We start from the raw sequence: 18311 nt of genomic DNA, 5'->3' as shown, positions 1-18311 counted from the left end.
CTGTATTCTTACCTGGTAGCCTGTTGCCTGCACAGAGAGTAGGAGCAAAATACCACCTAGCAGCTTCCATTACTATTATCATTGTCATTATTGTTATAGTATTATTTCTCATACACAGGAGGGGACAATAAGAAGAATGGGCCTTCTGGGTTCCTTTTCGGGCCTATTTGTGGTTCCTTGGAATTATTGCTATTACTATATCCAAATTAGAAGAACTCTTTTGCTCTTCAGTTTTGCTTGCTTTATCCCACACTTAGAATAATTAATGGTTTAGCTTAATGCAGCATTTCCCAGGCCACAGAGAACTTTCTAGCTGTCCTCGGATCCTTGGAGACTTTCATCCATTTTTTTTTTTTCAGTTAGGAAAAGAAAAATAGTGGGGCAACCCAGAAACTAAATTCCAAATAGGAACACTAGAATCGATGACTTCCAAGAAACTCCTAAGAGGGTTTTTATATTCATGCCACATGGAGGTCAACTGAATTCCTAATTCTTGATTATTATTCATTCACACTCAACTGCTAGAAAAATCCTCATGCTTTATCAATGCAACTGTTTTCTTCCTTTTTCTTTCATATCCCACTTGACCCCTTACCCTCTACTCTTTACTCTCAAAAAGTAAGGAAGGCTTTTCTTACTGATATATATATATATATATATATATATATACATATATATATACACATATACTGACATACATGTGTATATATATATATACACATACACATATATATACACATATACTGACATACATATCTTCTATACACACACACACACATATACTGACATACATATCTATATATATATTTACCTGAGGGAACTAGTATCTTCTTTGCTGTACATAAAATACTCAATTCATTTCTATAGTGTTAATGATATATAAAGAAAAGAATTCTTTCAGTTGTTTGGGAAAATTTCTTTCTTATTCTAGTTAAGAGTATATTATATTCACCTGGGTCCTCTCTTCTGTCATCTGAGTAATCTGTCCATCTCTTAGAGTATCTTTAGCATTGAAAGTTCTTATATGGAATCTGTTTTTCAATAACCAGGCACTCACATAAGTGCCTTACATATATCCACTCATCAGTCTGCACAGAAACCCTGAGGAAGGTATTATTTCAAGCTCATCAGAAAGCTAAGGGAATGAGGATAGTGAGGGGTAGAATGACTCAAGGACACACAGTTGATAAGTAGCACAGCCAGGATTTGAACTCAGGAAGTCTGGTTCTAGATCTAAATTCCGATTTACAATACCAATTTCTGGAGTCTACCTGTTTATGAGAAGCATTGAGTTCTAAGTTGGGAAACATTATTTTACAGGCTTTTAGTTTGAGCTCTGCCAGCCATGGCTATGTAGACAAGTCACTTAATGCATTTGGCCTTACTTTCTTCACAGATAAAATGAGGAAATTGGGCAAGGTTACCTTCTGGGATTCTGTAACCCCACTTTCTGAGGGAGACTCATTTGTCAGATTTTTAGATTCTAGTCGATTCTGTCAGCCAAACTCCCTGACACTTTGGTGGCTTTTTAGAGTTTAGATAATAAAGCTCTATGATCTTTTGGTACTAAAAGTAGTGCTAATAAAGGAGACTGGGAAGTGATGAGAATTTGATGTCCACCAAGTTCCTCATGTGATCATGATCCTTCAGTCACTAAAAGTGGAAGAACCCAGCTTCCAGTAATGGACTGGCAAAACTGTCGGCTACAACATGGATTCCCAATGCTAGGTGAGGACTGTGGATTCGTAGGGAACTCTCTTGACCCATCATTACTACTGCCATGGGCATTGGGATTTGGAGTGGAAGCCCAACCCACACTTCATCTTTTCAACTGATTTTTCATGTAGAGAGAGTTCTTTGTGAACAAAAGGAGACCTTTGATGCTCAGAAAACCCATCCATTTCAGACACTGGTTTGTCCATATAGGAGATTTCAAGGCTCTCAAGTGTGATTAAGTGGCAAACAATTAAACCATTATGGAAATAGCCTCAATGTTGGGAAGGGCTTACGTTTAGAGTTCACTTATGTTCAGAGAGACAATGGAAAGGGAACTTCACACACTTGAGTATGAAAAGATGCAGCGAGATATCATATATCATAGTCAAGTATATAAGATTTCAACACACTACCTTTCTATTTGTCAAGAGAATGGAATATAATCCATGGGCCTCCTTTCTAGACCTAGACAGACACACAGCTGCAGAAAGACCATGTGTGGTGAAAAGCAGTCTAACTCTTGCCAACCCCTTGTTCTGCAGAACTACCCTCCTGGAGGAGTTAAATATGCAAGGGTGAGCTGGAAAACAACACTTCTCTTTTCTAGATCAAGGGAGGGTCAATCCAGCCCACATGTGGTTTCACTTCACTCCACCATGGGTCAGTTATATTGTCAATCTCCATTAAACTAAAGATAAAGTACATGACAGTGCCCATTTTCACATAAGGTATTTCTAGGTGTGCCTGGGAGGTGCCTTCAGAGGGCCCAAGGAACACCTAACAGGTAACCTAGAGAAAGAGGAGAGAAATGGAAGCTCTCCTGGCCCCCCAACTGTCATCTTACTATCTCCCCAGTTGCAAATAAATGGACTACCATTAGTGCAAAAAAAAAAAAAATGCCACAATATCAAGCTTGACAGTGGGGCGCATCTTGTGAGGAAGATATGGCTCCACTATCAGCCTCTCTCCCACATTATAATTCTGGCATCATTTTCTTCCCAAAAAGAGCATTGATAAATGGTATCTGTCTAGTTGTGGCAAATTTTACATCAATAAATACCTTGCTTATAACAGTTTCCTTCTGTGATTTTCCACAGCTTAGGAAAGCCTAAAATGTATACTCTTTGGGCATTGCAGTCTTTGATTTCGCTGGATCGCTAGTCTAAGGAGGGAGTTAAGGCAGGAAAAGTCTGGAGGGGTGGGGATGGGGAGGGCAGCAGACCACCCGCAGAGATTTTTTTAATTCCAGGAAGTTTCCCTGGTAAATGCATCAGTGATGCGTAAGTTTCGATTTCTATCATTAGGAACTTTAATTCAACTTCTCAGAGAGCATCCTGGACATATTCAGCAATGATCTACACAGTCTTCCTACATACACTTTTGAAGCGAATAAAGCAAAAACCCATGTTTGCCATGTGGCGTTTTACCAAGTCCAGAGTACATATTTCCTGTTTGTTTATTTCTGAAATTGCAAAACAATTCAAGGGCCAGTTCCCAAACAGAGCTTTCTCTGTAATGCTGCTGTCTCTGTGTGTGAAGCAAATCTTCTAGGGTATTGGTGCAATAAGCAAATATTTGGAGGACTGATTGAATGGCGGGGACCTGAAAACCAAACCCTTTGCCATATCTCACATGGCAAGGGATGGAGCAGTGGCTTAAAAGAAATAACAGACAGTAATAATTCATTATATTGTATTTACACAACACTAAGCTTCACAGAACTCAGAGAACTTTGCAAAACTGTCAAATCCAAGAGTTCCTAACGTTGAATTTATGGCTGAGGGAAACGGCAGGGACTATTTAAGTCAAGTGGTCCTTCTATTTTCCATAACTCCCCACCACTGTCAGAAGATCCAACACAAACACAAGTCCTTGTGTTCTATCTAGGTCTTTCTTTTATTTTAAATGTTTATTTATTAGTTTTGAGAGAGAGCCAGAGTATGAGCAGGGGAGGGGCAGAGAGAGAGACACAGAATCCGAAGTAGGCCCCAGACTCTGAGCTGTCGGCACAAAGCCCAAGGCAGGGCTCCTGCGGGGCTCCAACTCATGAACTGTGAGATCATGACTGGAGCTGAAGTCGGATGCTTAACCAACTGAGCCACTCAGGTACCCCTTTAGGTCTTCTTTCGAATCTCCTGAGCCATTAGAGCTGCCTGAGGGCAGCATAGTACTTTAGAGAGACCTGGAACTTATAGATAAATAATCAGGTTTCAAGCTCCAGTATTATCCATAGGGTCGGAGATTCAATAAAGCTGGTAGTAAATTAACCTGGCTTATTTTAAACAGTTGGCATCATTGCTATTATATTATGTGGTTATAAGACATAAATCTATCAGCTCCCTGGTAACTAATGGAGAGCAACCAGAGATACTCTTATAATACAGAGGAATCAAGCATTCTTAGACTGGTCTGGAAGACTAAAAGGGAGCAGAAGGCAGGACACCACACTGTTCCAAGGGCCTTTGAAATGCATGAATTGGGACCTCAGAGGGAATATCTAAGTAGTATATTATATGTTAAATTTTTTAAAAAGTGTATGTATGTATGTATTGTATATATGTATGTATGTATTTAGAGAGCATGAGTAGGGGAAGGGCAGAGAGAGAGAGAGAGAGAGAGAGAGAGAGAGAACTTCAAGCAGGCTTTGCACATGGGGCTCAAACCCATGAACCGTGGGATCATGACCTGAGCTGAAATCAAGAGTCAGATGGTTAACCAACTGAGCCACCCAGGCGCCCCTCAATTACATGTTTAAATAGAATTTCAGGAAAAAATACTTTAACAGCTATAAGAACAAGAGACACAGCTCAGTGGCCACCTTTCCTGGGTCCCTTTCCCTGATCTGAATTATGTAACTCATATCAGTGTTCCCAGAAAATAGTCATTTAATCTCTACCATGGCCATTATGACTGCACTGTAATGATCTGTTTGTGCACTGGCCTCCAATAAATGTTAGTGCCTAGCCCCGGGGTCCACGTCTTAGATGTGTTTGTTTCTTCAGACCCTACAACGCAGCAAGAATTTAATAAATGTTTGCTGAACTGAGTTGGATTTTTCCTTAATCAGCAGAAAGTGCTCACTTCCCAGGGGCTAGAGCTCATAGAACAAGGTATAATCAGGTATTCTTGGCATACACTAGCAGCCCCTTTCCTCTGTAACAGAGCTTGTCTCTCTTTCTTTTAGGAAAAAAAAAAGATGAGAGACCCAGTTCCCTAAAGTGAGCACATATCACCCACATCTTCCAACCCAGGCACAACTTCTTACAGACACACACACACACACACACACACACACACACATGCACACACACACCACAGCTAATACCTGTTACTATTCACTGAGTATACTTAATATGTGCCGAATGCTATGTTGAACACTTAATATACATATCCTCATAACAATTACCTAACAGTTAAAGACGAAGAAACTGAAATTCTGCAAAGTTAAACCATCTGCCAAGGCTAGTGAGAAAGTATGTTATATGAACTGATATTACCCCAGATTTTACATTCTCAAGCCCATGCTTTTAAGGCTGGAATGAAAGACAGGGAGATCAGTCACACTTTAGTAAGAATCTGCTTAGGTAGTTTTGCTTTCCTAATTCTCAGCTGAGTTGATTTGAATAAAAGGCAGTTGGGTAGGAGAAAAAGGGCTGAAAGTATTGGGGCTCTGCACAAGTGGTAGAGAAGGGTCATCTGGGAATTTGGGTAGGCAGAGGGCAAGGTAATAGAATTAAGTCTCTGGGGGAGAGAGAAAAGAGGTACAAGGAGAGTCAGAGAAGGCAGTGACCTAGAAGAAATGTCAGGGAGTTAGGGACCCACAGTTGCAATGGGGAAGCTAGGGGAAGAGAAGTGTGTGTGTGTGTGTGTGTGTGTGTGTGTGTATAAGAGAGTAATGGTGTTGGTAATTTACAACACTGAGAGTCCATCAGCTAGGCATAAACTAAACCAGTGGTTGTTAGTAGTGGCAGAGCAAAGATGCAAGCTTTCAAGAAAGTCACCGATGGCTTCCAGATTCATGAGCCCAGCCTGCATCTCTCTGGAGGACTTAGTATTTCTTCATAAAAAAATTTTTTTTAAGGAACTGGGTGCTTTCCTAATGACACAAGTGCTGGATTTTAAGATATTCACTTTAGGTCTATTCAGTTTCTCTTTTAGCCTGGTTCACTTTCTATATGTTGGCTTTGTCCTGAGAAGTGTGTGCTGTAAATGAATCTTTCACTGCCCCTTAAGCACTAGATTTCACCCTTGGCAACTGAGAGTATGAGATGAAGGTCATTTGCTGGAGATAAAGAAAGAAGAGCCTGTGAACTTGTTTGTGACCTTCACTAGGTTACAAACTTCTATGGGACTAGAGGGCTGGTTCTTTTCACGGTGGTAATTTCTCTAGAATAGGATAGGGGAAAGATGAATGGATGGAGGGAGGCACGGTTAAAAGGATGGAATGGTTAAAGGGATGAACCACAAGCTCTTTAGTAACGGCTTTGGAATTAAATATACCTTATTCAAAATCTGAACCTGTCAACCAGCTAGTTATGTAACCACTCTAAAGACCCATTTTCCTCAGGTGTAAAGTTAGGGTAGGAATAGTAAACCCTCATAAAATTATGGGGAAAATTAAACAAAATAATGTATGTAAAGTGATGAACACAGTGCGTGGTGTCTTGTAAGCTCCCCCAAATGGAAGCTTTTAGGAAAATCCTACTTTGCTCAACGATGGCCCGTGAAGGCTTGCAAGGATGTGGGGACACGAGAGCCTATACCTTGTCTGTAACCTGGGTTGGATTTTACTTCTTTCCTTTCCTTTATTTTTTTCAGTTTATTTATTTATCAAAAGAGAGAGAATGAGAGGGGATGAGGCAGAGAGGGAGACAGAGAATTCCAAGTAGGTTCTGTGCTGTCAGCGCAGGCGAAATCATAACCTGAGCCAAAATCAAGAGTCGGACGCTTACCAACTGAGCCACCCAGGCACCCTGACTCTTTTCTTAATTTCCTTCCTTCTTCCCTTTCCTCCTTTCTCCCTCAAGTATTTGAAGAGACAACTGACTAGGAATAATATTATTTATATATAAATGACAATATTTACATAAATATTTATATTTCTTCCTGACTTATCACAGGCTTTCTGACTGTGAGCACACAGCTGTTCACTTCCAGGACTCACACCTCTTTGCCCGTGGGCCTTACCTTTTTCAATCATATCATATAGGATATTAACTTTTTAGGAATACTTGGACTCTGTTTGCCCTGCTCCTACTTCATCATCTCGTTATTGTTCTTAGAAAAAACACACCTCATGGGATAAGGTGTTACCATTAAATGCGATGTCCCGACAACTGCTACCTTTTGTGGGCTTGGTGGAATTCGTGAGATGCAGCAGTTCTGCCTCCTGTTCCAGAGATGCCTAAGAAACCTTGCAGGACCGGTACAGAAAGCTGGCTTGAAGCTAGGCTCTACCGATGCCCCTCCTACGCTAGCTGGTTTAGAAAATTTAAAATAAACTGTAATGCTATAAAATAAATATGAAGGATTTCTTACATTGTATGGTTTCCTGCAGAGGGAACTAACACGGCTGAAAGACTGCTATATTTTGAGCAACTATTACATGAGGTAGGAATTGGTTGAGTATTTTACATAGGTGATCATCTATACAACCTACTCTGTGGTTCAGGCAATTATCTTCATCTTATAGTTAAGGACAAGCCAGTCTCAGAGACATTAAAGTAGCCAGCCTAATGCCATGAAGCAAATGAGGAGGCCAACATCTGTCTAATCTCAAAACCTACGATTTCTGCCTTACTCCAGGCAGTCTTCCTCTTCCTGCTGGGGAATAGGGAGCTTGGGCATTGCCAAGTTTCCCTTTGGTTCTTGTCCTGAAGTCATCCATTCCTTTGTTACCAAAATGCCTATTAGGAACAATATTTTAACAATTATGCTAAGACAGGGCACCTGGGTGGCTCAGTCAGTTGAGCGTCCGACTTCGGCTCAGGTCACGATCTCATGATTAGTGGGTTCGAGCCCGGCATCAGACTCTGTGCTGACAGCTCAGAGCCTGGAGCCTGCTTCGCATTCTCTGTGTGTGTGTCTCTCTCTGCCTGTCCCCGCTCATGCTCTGTCTCTCTCTGTCTCAAAATTAAAATAAACATTAAAAAATTATGCTAAGATGATCATGAGCTACCTCTCCTAGAGGTATATATACCATCAAAGCAAACCACTGCTGGATTAAGTGTCAAGTTCTATGCAGTCAGGGTAGAAAGCCCTTTTTGGCTCTTTGAATCACCTGAGGAGCATCCTCTGGCCAGCCAGGAAGGCAGGTATATTCACTCACTCAGGACTCAGAGTCAGTATCCATGAGTTACAGAGAATGCACCACCTTCAGCTGTGCTACCATGTAGCCTGCAGCCTGCGTCCACATCAGTCTAGGTCTCAAGGATAGTCACTCCACAAGTGAAATAAAAAGCTCTAGGAGAAGGCAGTGAGGATCTGGTGGGAGCTGCGTGAATCCAATGACGATCATTCCAAGCTTCAGTGTGTCACTAACACAAACACAGAAATTTCCTGAAGCCCTGATAAAGATAATTAGACAAAATGATAAAGAAAAAAAAAAAAAAGACCGGTAAAGACAAGTTTGGAAGAAGAACACTGGTTCACCACGGGGAAGAAAGTTGGCTGGGCTCTGTTTTGTGACAGATCTTTCTGTGACTGTGGCAGATAACCCAAGAACCGCCTAATCTACGGCAGGCGCCATGACAGGAATAATATTTTCAGAAGGATGAACTCTTTCTTAGCTCTATCCCTCAGGCTATTGGGAATGAATCAGGGCAATCTCTTTTTCAGTCCTTCATTTTTATGTTGCTTAAACATCTCATCTTCTCTCTCTTTCTTAAGTCTTTTTTCCTATGTCTTTATTTTCCAAGCTTAAGGAACGTAGTGACATAGTAGATTTCTTACACCATGGTCACAGAAAATCTCATCTCAAATTGCACACAAGGTCTTCATTCAAAATTTCCAAAGAAGGCATTGGGTACCCTTAGGCAGCAATGATTCTCATTTTGAAGCGTTGGCCAAATTATTGCTTGCCCTTAAATGATTACTTCAGACTTTGGAAAAGCTGGTTTATAGGAAAAGGCAAAAAAAAGTGAAAAAGATTTACTTTGGGAGTCTCCACTCTACCTTTGTTGATTGATTTGCAAGCTGGAAGGTTTGTGAACTATAAAACTCCAATGTTTCATCACCGTATCTCCAACAGGGAGCTATCAGGTGGTGATAGTCCTGTCCTCATGGTCTTCCACGCAACAGGACTGATGACTCGTTCAGATACTTCAGCTCTTGGAGCAGTGAAGAACGCAGGAGGTCGTTTAGTTAAATAACTATCTTTAGGGCAGTACTTAAAAGTACTTAAAAGTAGCTATGATAAGAAATATGCAATGGCTTCCATGGGACCATTCCCCAGACTCGGCTTTAGAGAACAAAGTGGGTTTGTTCATCACTGTGTCCTCAGCACAATGCCCTGTGCAAAATAGGCATTGAATAAAATTGTTCAATGAAGGTTGAATGATAACCCTTGTTATCTTAAAGGGTACCATAACATTCTAAACCAGGGGATGCAGAATGTTTTCTATTCTTTTACACATAGACAAACACCACTGAAATATTTTTAAAATGTTCATCATTACAGTGTTCCACCATCTTTGTTGCCTGAGTGCTCTCCCCTAAATTTTTCTTATGGAAATCCCAATCTTGTTCCCTGTAGACTTCTCAGGGCTCTTTAAGTTATAGTTAAAGCTTAGTTCTCTTTTTTGACTAACCAAAGTGCTATATCTTCATGACTTAAATTTGACTCAAGGCATTTTCCTAAAAGAAATCACGTTTTCATTCTTGAAAAGCTTCAGTTCTGTGGATAGTTATCATTAGCTCCAAAGGATCACACAGAGTTAGAGCTGGAAGGGCCCTAGAATCACTGAGCTGCACCTCTCATTGCTTCCTTTATGACTCTTGCTTTGTGCTCTGTCCTCCCAGGGGGTGCACAGGTTGAGTCCACACCTGGGTTGATTGTGGGAGCACAGGAAATGGAGACATACCCCAGACAAGAGATCATTATCACTCTCAGTAAAAGGTATTGGTGCAGATCACACGGAGCACACTCTGTGTGACTCTACAGGAGAAATAGTACACGTGCCTATAACACAATAAAAGCTAGCGACCGTTAACGCTTCAGTGCTGTTGAGTGAGCAGCCAGAGTCCTCTTTCTCCAAGCACATCTGCCTATTCTGCTCTCCCTGTTTAAGCCCTTCAATGGCTCTCCACTGCCTCAGGACATAAAGTGCAAACAACTTAACCTAGTCATTGAGATATCCTGGATCTGGCCCCTCCTTACCCTCTAACACCAGCTTCTATTCTTGTCTTTCCTTTGTGCTCTCGCCTCCCTTCTGCCTGCAACGTCTTTCTGCTCTCTTCGTTGCCTTAGGCAACTCCTGATTATGCTTTAGGACTCAGCACAGGCATCACCTCCTCCAGGAAGCCTTCCCTCAGCCTCCTGTTTCTACAGAATCCCATGCGTGCTTCGTTCAAAGCAGTTTCTGTTTTGACATCTTCCTCCTCTGCTAACTGGTCACTCCTTTAGAACAGGATTCTGTCTTCTAGTCATCTCTGAGGGCCAAATGTGAGCAGACTGCTGTACCTGAAGATGCTTAGCATACTTTTATTTATTTATTTATTTACTTACTTACTTTTTACTGAATTGAGATATAAAACACTCTCTGTCGTATTTTTGGTGCAGGAGGTTAACTTTGATTGATGGTCTACATAAGGACCTCCTCAGGGTCCAGGCAGAGCTCTGCGGTCTAAAGGGCTGCCCAATTACAGAGATGTTAAGAAACCAGAAAACCTTCCGTTCCTGGACTTAATGGAGCAGATTTTCTTAAAGCTAATGTTTCTATCTTTTTAGAATGAGTCATTTGTGCTTACAAGTGCCCTGATGGGAAGGTATAACCAGTCCCTTGGTTCTTACCCCAGACTCATGCAACGACTAAATCTATGCATGCAAAACAATTTCTAATACCATCAAAGCTCATTTCACGGAGGTTGGAGGTTGATAACACAGGTGATGTGTAACCACGGAAAGGGCTCTCTTTATGAGAAATGGAGACTTAAGCCCTGAGGCAAGCACACATGTGACGTTTATCCTTGTTGATGTCAAAATGCTGCTGGGAATGATTCTGATCACTGGGCCAACACATTCCTGGGGAGACAAATAACAGAGGCTGCCATTGGGCCAATCAGGTCCAATAGTTAAGAAACAGGTCTTGGCAGGTTCCTCTGTTGTAACTTGTCCATCAGTGGAAGAAAAGAGAGAGACAGTATAATTATGTATCTGGATTTACCAAGGAGGATGACGCTAGTAATAGCATTAACACTCCAAAGGTGCCTGAATATGGCCTCCAAATCTGGACTCAATTTCTGTGGACGCCAGTGAGCTTTGGTGTGCTTTTGCTTTAAGTGCTTAAAAGTTAGTATGGACAGAGCCAAAAGGCAGCATATGGAAACTTTGGGAACACAGCAGAAGATAAACCAATATTTGGAGAGCATGTTGAAACAGTAACCCTTAAAACAAGTTGTCAAAGGGGAAGGTGTCTGCAAAGCTTGCAAAGCTCCATCAAATAAATTAAACATGGTTGTGTAAAAAGGCAGCACCTTCTGCTCTAGCCATTTTAGGCCAATATAAAAGAAAATTCGAAATTGGAAATCATTTGCTGCTAGTACGCATGGATTTTGTTAGTGTATAATAAAATAGGCATTCTGAAGTTTGCTTTTAAAGAGGAGACTCTGTGACCTTTAAGACGTTTTTCTTAACTCTCTCATCTCAAATAGGGATTCTCAAACTTCTTTTATAGTTCTTGCTGGTTTGAGGAACCACCCTAGGTCTGAGAAAAGAGCCTGGGGTTGGGGCGAGGGGCAGAAACCAAGTGCTGTTCCTGGAATTATGGGCTTTTTCCCCCCTTCACTGTTTATCTATTCTGCACCACTCAGCTGTTCTCTGTTGCACAGAAATAAAAGTTTAGTTTAAAAAGTATGTTAGAACAAAGCTGCAGAAATTGCCTGGAATTTCCTTCATTTTCAGCCATCTGGCTTTCATTGCTTACTTCTTTCCCCTCCTCCACATACGTTTACCAAATCTTTTCAACACACACTGGCCAAGCTATCAAATGCTTATAATTAATAACAGTCATACTCTCTTTTTTTAAGGTAGTGTTTTCTGGCTTTCCTTGAGCTGTTCATGTCACTGCTCTCATAAACCAGGGAGATGGTCATTAATTATTAAGACTGGGTTGACTCAGAGAGAAAATCTAATCAAATTTAAGCCCAGAATACAAAAAAATTATGCTTTATTTCAAACTACATGTATTTATCACCAAGAAATGAAAGAGAAGAAGAGAATTTTTCTGAGTTCTCACTAAAATCCTATTTTAGAGATGAAGAATTTGAGGATCCAAAAAGGTCATGTAACTAAACGCAGGTCTAAAGCTATCTGCTGGTTTTTATTTTGGTGGTCTTAGGATGGGAAAGATTTTTAGTACATATTATTAAGTGAAAAATCAAGTTGCCAAGTAATAAACACAACATGACCCCATTTGCAAAGGGAGGAAAATCTTATGTATTTATACATGTTCATATATGCATATAAATTCATAGAAAAAGGTGTGAAAAGCTATGGTACCAAACCATTAACAGTGGTTATCTCTAGGGAGAAGACGGTTCTGGAACTGTAGAAAATGGTGTTGAAAAGGGGACGTTTCTTCCTTGATTACTTCTGCTATGCTTGACTTTTAAAGAATGAGAATAATCATATATTACTTGCATGATTATAACACTCAGAAAGCTTTTTTATTGGGAAGAGGAGGCTAAGCTCTTTCCTAATGACTGATTTTAGCTCCTTTTTGAACGTTTCTACCTTAAGCTGGTCTAACCCACGTAAAGGTGAGCAGTGTGGAGGGGCTTCTAGACACAAATGACTCAGATGGTGCTAAAGGTATGTAGAATAGTTTTTCTTCTTTATAATTAAAACATCTTTGCTATCAATGCTGATGCAGTATTCTCATTGTCAGCTCACAAGTAAAAATACTCCTAATTTCTTCTGGCCAATTTTAGGCACGGTTGTTAAGGGTTATATTACTTTCCATCTCTTTTGACAGACTCCTCCTGGGTAGTGCTAACAATTCGCTCAACCTCCATTGGGTCCACTCTCTCCTCTACTAAGGCTTGCCTTCTTACTATTATTTTGGGGATACTTTGCTATACATGGCTGCTAACATAAAGGTTACTTATCCTAAGTCTATTTACATTTTAAATTGATATTTAAAATCTTATAGTTATAGAAGGGGCTCTAACAATGGCATTTTCAGCTTCCTCTGGTGGGTGGAAGAGAGGGGATAGAGGATGAAGAGCAGAGATAGCACTGGTGTCTTCCCAGCTATCATTAATACTCACATCTAAATATTACTCCTTATACATTTGGTCCTAGTCCATTATGACCATGTATTCAATAAACACTTAACAAGCACCTGCTATGTGTCAAAACAGTTTGCCAGCTGCTAGCTCCATAGAGAGGTGGGTTTGGACATAGAGCTGATAGTGAGAACTTGAAAATACAGTCCTCTTCAATAGGTAACTACTATTTTTTAAAGCCCCTTAAAAATGCAGGCAGTCCATGCTCATACACACATGCGCATGCGTGCGTGTGCACACACACACACACACACACACACACATTGGAACAACCAGCTTGAGAGTCCCCTTCTTGCTGTGGAGAGCTGGGTGTGAGACTGTAGGGAACCTGGAGAAAGTTAGACACGTGCTTCTAATATCAGCCCTGCCATCAACACAGAGTAAGTCAGGAGAAGGTATATTTAATCTCAGAAAGATGTCCAGATGGGCCCTGTAGGCCTTTGGCATTCTCCGTGTGATCAGGTAACTCTGGTCACACATAAGAGGAACAAGTGGCTCTTTGATCTGTGCACTAGGATGACAGTTGCCTGGGAAAACCACTTGTCGTAACCAGTGGCCACCTCTCAGAGATGTAAACCCAGTGACCAAGACTAGAAACGTCATTTCTGCATGTCCCACAGAAAATGCTATGATGCTTTGAACACATGGACATCAGCACAGACCAAGAACCCAAAAGACAATGTTTAGGAACCTGGCGCCCATTAGGGGACACCCTAAAATGTGCAGGGAACACTGATCCATACACAAGAAAAGAATTGTGAATCAAAGATTTAAGTTACTCGGCTGCACAGGTTATTGGGAAACAATGCACTATGATGTTCCCACCAAATTCATTTCTCTTCCAGGTACACCTTACACTTATTTTCTGAATGAGAGATTGTTTTCCCTCTGACATCATACTGAACTAGCTCACAGGAGATGCGCTTCCCTACATGACTCACTTTTAAGACGAAGATCTGCTTTGGGTCTTTAACACGAGATGAAGAGTGGTATTGGGCCACTGTATGTTAGCCTTCTCTGTTGTTTTAATTAGCACCGGTCTACAAATACTCAGCTGTGGGTCGTTGGTCCAAGAAACCCTTGGCCTTACCCTGTAAGAGAGGTCTTGCCTGTCAGTCTGATAATTGGCTGGTGGAAGATTGAAGCACCGAGTTTATCTGGAGCAAATGCAATAAAGTTAAGCCTAACAAGAGACCTTGTCTGGGAGTCAATATAAAGGTTGTAGAGTAAATTAAGCTTATCTAATTTAACTGTGCTCAGTACTCTGAGGATGGGAAGTAACACCTTGTGTCTTATACCTTCTGCTGCCCAGGAAGGGGCAGATTTAGTGGCTGCAAATCCCACAAGATCTGTAGCTGGTCCTGGGTGCTGAGTTTGCAACATTGCCTCAGCTCATCACAGCATTTGGATGTCATTACAACACTGGAATGTGGTTAGACACTTAGGCTTGTTTTTAAAGTGATGGTAAGTAAGTGGAACAGAAATGACATCAATTAGCAGCACACAGCAGTAGCTGTCTGGCGTGTCTGCCTATAGACTAACGAAGACTAGTGGGATATTTGAGGATGCGGTCACCTCGGATCATCTCCGACAGCTTGTTCATTTTGCTGATGTGGGAACAGAAAGGGCAGACATCTTGCCCATGTCACACTGCTGGTGGGTGACAAAGCTAGGATGAGAACCTCTGGACCTCCTAGCCAAGGCCCTTACAGGCTGTCCAGGCCCGAATCACTGTGCTTATTCTGATTTTGGGAGAACACAGGCAGATGCAAGGGGTTTGTACCCCCTTGCCCATGCAGTTAGGTTTGCCCAACTGGAAAGCTGTGAGGTTGGGTAAGAGATGAGGGACCAGGTCAAACAGGACAGAAAGGAGGTTTCTTGGGATTCTATGTACTGGAGCTAGCCTTTTCTGGGTCTGGCCCTTGATTCTATTTTTCTGGCTGCTGTTCCTCGTTGGTGGAGTGCTGCTCCAAGCAGTGGCTGACTGCTTTCCTGGTTGCCACGGAGAAGATGGCACCGCAGACCCTCCTTATTTGCTCATCAGAAGGGGGAAGCCAGCCTACCATCCAGATCAATACATGGAACATCTCAGGGCACCTGGGTAGTTCAGTCTGTTAAGTGTCTGACTTCAGCTCAAGTCATGATCTTGTAGTTTGTGGGTTCGAGCCCCGCATCAGGCTCTGTGCTGACAGCTAGGAGCCTGGAGCCTGCTTTGGATTCTGTGTCTCCCTCTTTCTCTGACCCTCCCTTGCTCATGCTCTCTCTCTCTCTCTCAAGAATAAATAAACGTTAAAAATTTTTTTTAAATAATTATAAAAAGGTAAACTATTTTTTAAAAATGCATGGAACATCTCTGGTGACAAGCAGAAGTGTCACTATCAGCCTATGTGCCCTGATCTGGCCTGTAATTTGTACCCCTTAAGTTCCTAAGAAAGGCATTTTGTTGACTGAGAAATAAGACACACCCTATCAGTAAATTATTGTCAATTCCTAAAGGCAATGCACTGCTTTTTCCATGTTACTTTGCAAAAACAGAAGAGGTATCATGCAGAAACAGCATTCCCTTTTGTATCTAGGACATGACCTTGTCTCGTAACATTCTTCATCCCATCAGTACACTTGAGAGTCTAGCTTTGGTTCTTTCAACATCTCCCTTTGAAACCAGAATCATTGATGAGATGGTTTAGCTTCTACAGAGATTTGTTCCAAAGAAGTATCTGCCGGCAAGTCTCTCAAGACACCATAAAATTGTGTGGACTAGAGCAGTGATTGGATTGATTAACTCAGACTCGAGGTTGGATAAAAATGAGACCCAGGCAGGACCGAAAAATGAAATGCTCTAATTGATTTTATGCGCGCAGAATGACACACATACACTCCAGAGCATGCTATAATGAATCTGCATGCTGTGTGCCTACGGATTTCACAGCAGATCAATTATACCACCCCGTCACTTTGGTTTCTTAAACCCTGCAGCCCCTGAGCCAATCCGTGACTATGGTGTGAGGGCTTGGGATACGGGCTAAAAGGGGCCGAGACCGTGAGGTCTGCAGTCCTTCACATTCCCTTCAGGAGACAGCACGACAGCACATGCACATCCACACATGCCACGGGGCTCCTTTCAGTGTATGGGGCTTTCTGGACCCTGAGCGTGACCACTGGGCTGGAACTCCAAAGCCCTGGTTTCAATTAAGTTTAAGTGGATTTGACTAAAAGTTTGAACTGATACTAATTGGTTTTCAAAACACTGGGTTTTGAACAAGAAGCGTTCTGGTCTTGCCCGTGGACGGATGCACCCTACTCTGAACATGCTCCTGGGAGAAGCAAGGGCAGGCACGGTGCCCCCTCGCCCCTTACCTGGCCGGGCAGGGATCCAAACTGCAAGACTTGAGGAGCTGTGGGGGCCGGCGGCTGGTCACGCACAAGTTCTCATCAGCGGGCTCCCGCGTCTGTTTGTTCAGGCAGCTCACCACAGCCTCCTGAACACCTGCGTACAAATCACACTGTCAGGCCACAGTGGGCGTGTGGGGGGTGATGAAGTGTAGACAAGGCAGCTGGTGGGAGGCCTCTGTGATTGGTAGGACCCTGGCTGCATGTCGGAGATTGCAGCTTAAAGCCCAGGACTGCCCATCTTGTAGGCATCGCTCGATCAGGGAGAAAGCACTCTAGAGCTTGAGCCTCTGGAAATGTGCCCCTTGAGGAGGGCCACTTCCGTCACGAGAGCTGGCCTTCGGTACTGACCAAGTGCTTTAAAAAAATGCCACCAAAGCTATAAAGCTGCCAAAGCCGAAGTGTGATAATTTAATGCAGAAAGGGCAGGGTGACAAAAATAAAAAATGTCCCCAAGACCTCCACACATTATATTTTCATCAACAGGCAACTGTTGTATTTGGAAGGGAGGCCAAGAGCTGTGTTTTAATATACAATATTCTGTAAACTGCTGTTTCTCCAGGGGCCTCGCATTGAGGACGCCAATCTTTGTCGGTTTCCTTTGAATTCTAGTTCATTTCTTTAGGAACCTGGGCAGCTTTGGAAGTTGGAACAAAGAACGAGAATGAGAGGGGCGCCTGGGTGGCTCAGTTGGTTGGGCGTCCGACTTCAGCTCAGGTCATGATCTCACGGTCCATGAGTTCGAGCCCTGCGTCGGGCTCTGTGCTGACAACTCAGAGCCTGGAGCCTGCTTCAGATTCTGTGTCCCCTCTCCCTCTGCCCCTTCCCCACTCACACTCTGTTTCTCTCTGTCTCTCAAAAATGAATAAACCTTAAAAAAATGAGAATGAGGTGCACAATGACTATATCCATGAAACGCAATCTTTTCTGCATCCGTGGGAAATAATGTTCTCATGGACGCTTGTGTGTCTCTGACACAGAGCTAGTAAAACACGAGTCTGAGCAGTGGCTGGTGCAGTTATTGGCAGGTCTTCCAAGGTGGTGTGCAGGACCTATTATAGAGACCTTAATGGAGCAAGGAAACATTTAGGTGGGTATGGCAATGACTAGACATTTCATTCGAGTGCCCACGGTCATAGTAAGAGTCAAAATCCACAGGTGGGACATTAGCCAGGTGCCAATGCTAAGAGCTTGACATGCACCACACAATTCTTTTTAACTCTATGAGGTGAGTGGTATTTGTATCCCATTTTACAGATAAAGAAACTGAGGCTTAGAAAGGTGGACCATGGGGGAGAAGAAGGGAGGAAATTGGGGGGAGAAAGGGAGGGAGGCAAACCATGAGAGACTCTTGAATGTTGAGAACAAACTGAGGACTGATGGGTATGGGGGAGAGGGGAAGGGGGGGTGATGGGCATGGAGGAGGGCTCTTGTGGGGATGAGCACTGGGTGTTATATGGAAAACAACTTGACAATAAACTATTTAAAAAAAAAAGAAAGGTGAAGCGACTTGCTAAGGTCATGTAGTTGATAAACAGTGATGCAGTGCCTTAGCACTGAAGCTTTTAATGACAGTATTAACATTTAAAAATATTAAAAGGCTGCTTATATCTACTAGAGATCTTCAGGAATAACCTAGACATTTGTCTGGGATCATTTCAGCCGAGGGCAGTGTCAGGAAGAGGCGATATGGGCTATTC

General features: G+C 42.3%; 1 protein-coding gene across 1 annotated transcript in view; it reads right to left on the bottom strand.

The window, feature by feature from the left end:
• The window catches only part of ADAMTSL1 (ADAMTS like 1), a gene marked incomplete at its 5' end in the record, with an annotated part of 912424 nt that overhangs the window by 171455 nt on the left and 722658 nt on the right, over window positions 1-18311 (bottom strand). The window contains one exon of the mRNA XM_077765085.1: window positions 16579-16708. Within this exon, the coding sequence (XP_077621211.1) occupies window positions 16579-16708 (130 nt within the window). The remainder of the gene's footprint in view (window positions 1-16578; window positions 16709-18311) is intronic.

Source organism: Crocuta crocuta, unplaced genomic scaffold, assembly GCF_008692635.1.
Source record: "Crocuta crocuta isolate KB4526 unplaced genomic scaffold, BGI_CrCroc_1.0 scaffold687, whole genome shotgun sequence".
Taxonomy (NCBI): Eukaryota; Metazoa; Chordata; class Mammalia; order Carnivora; family Hyaenidae; genus Crocuta; species Crocuta crocuta.
This window is presented reverse-complemented; position numbering and strand designations above follow the sequence as displayed.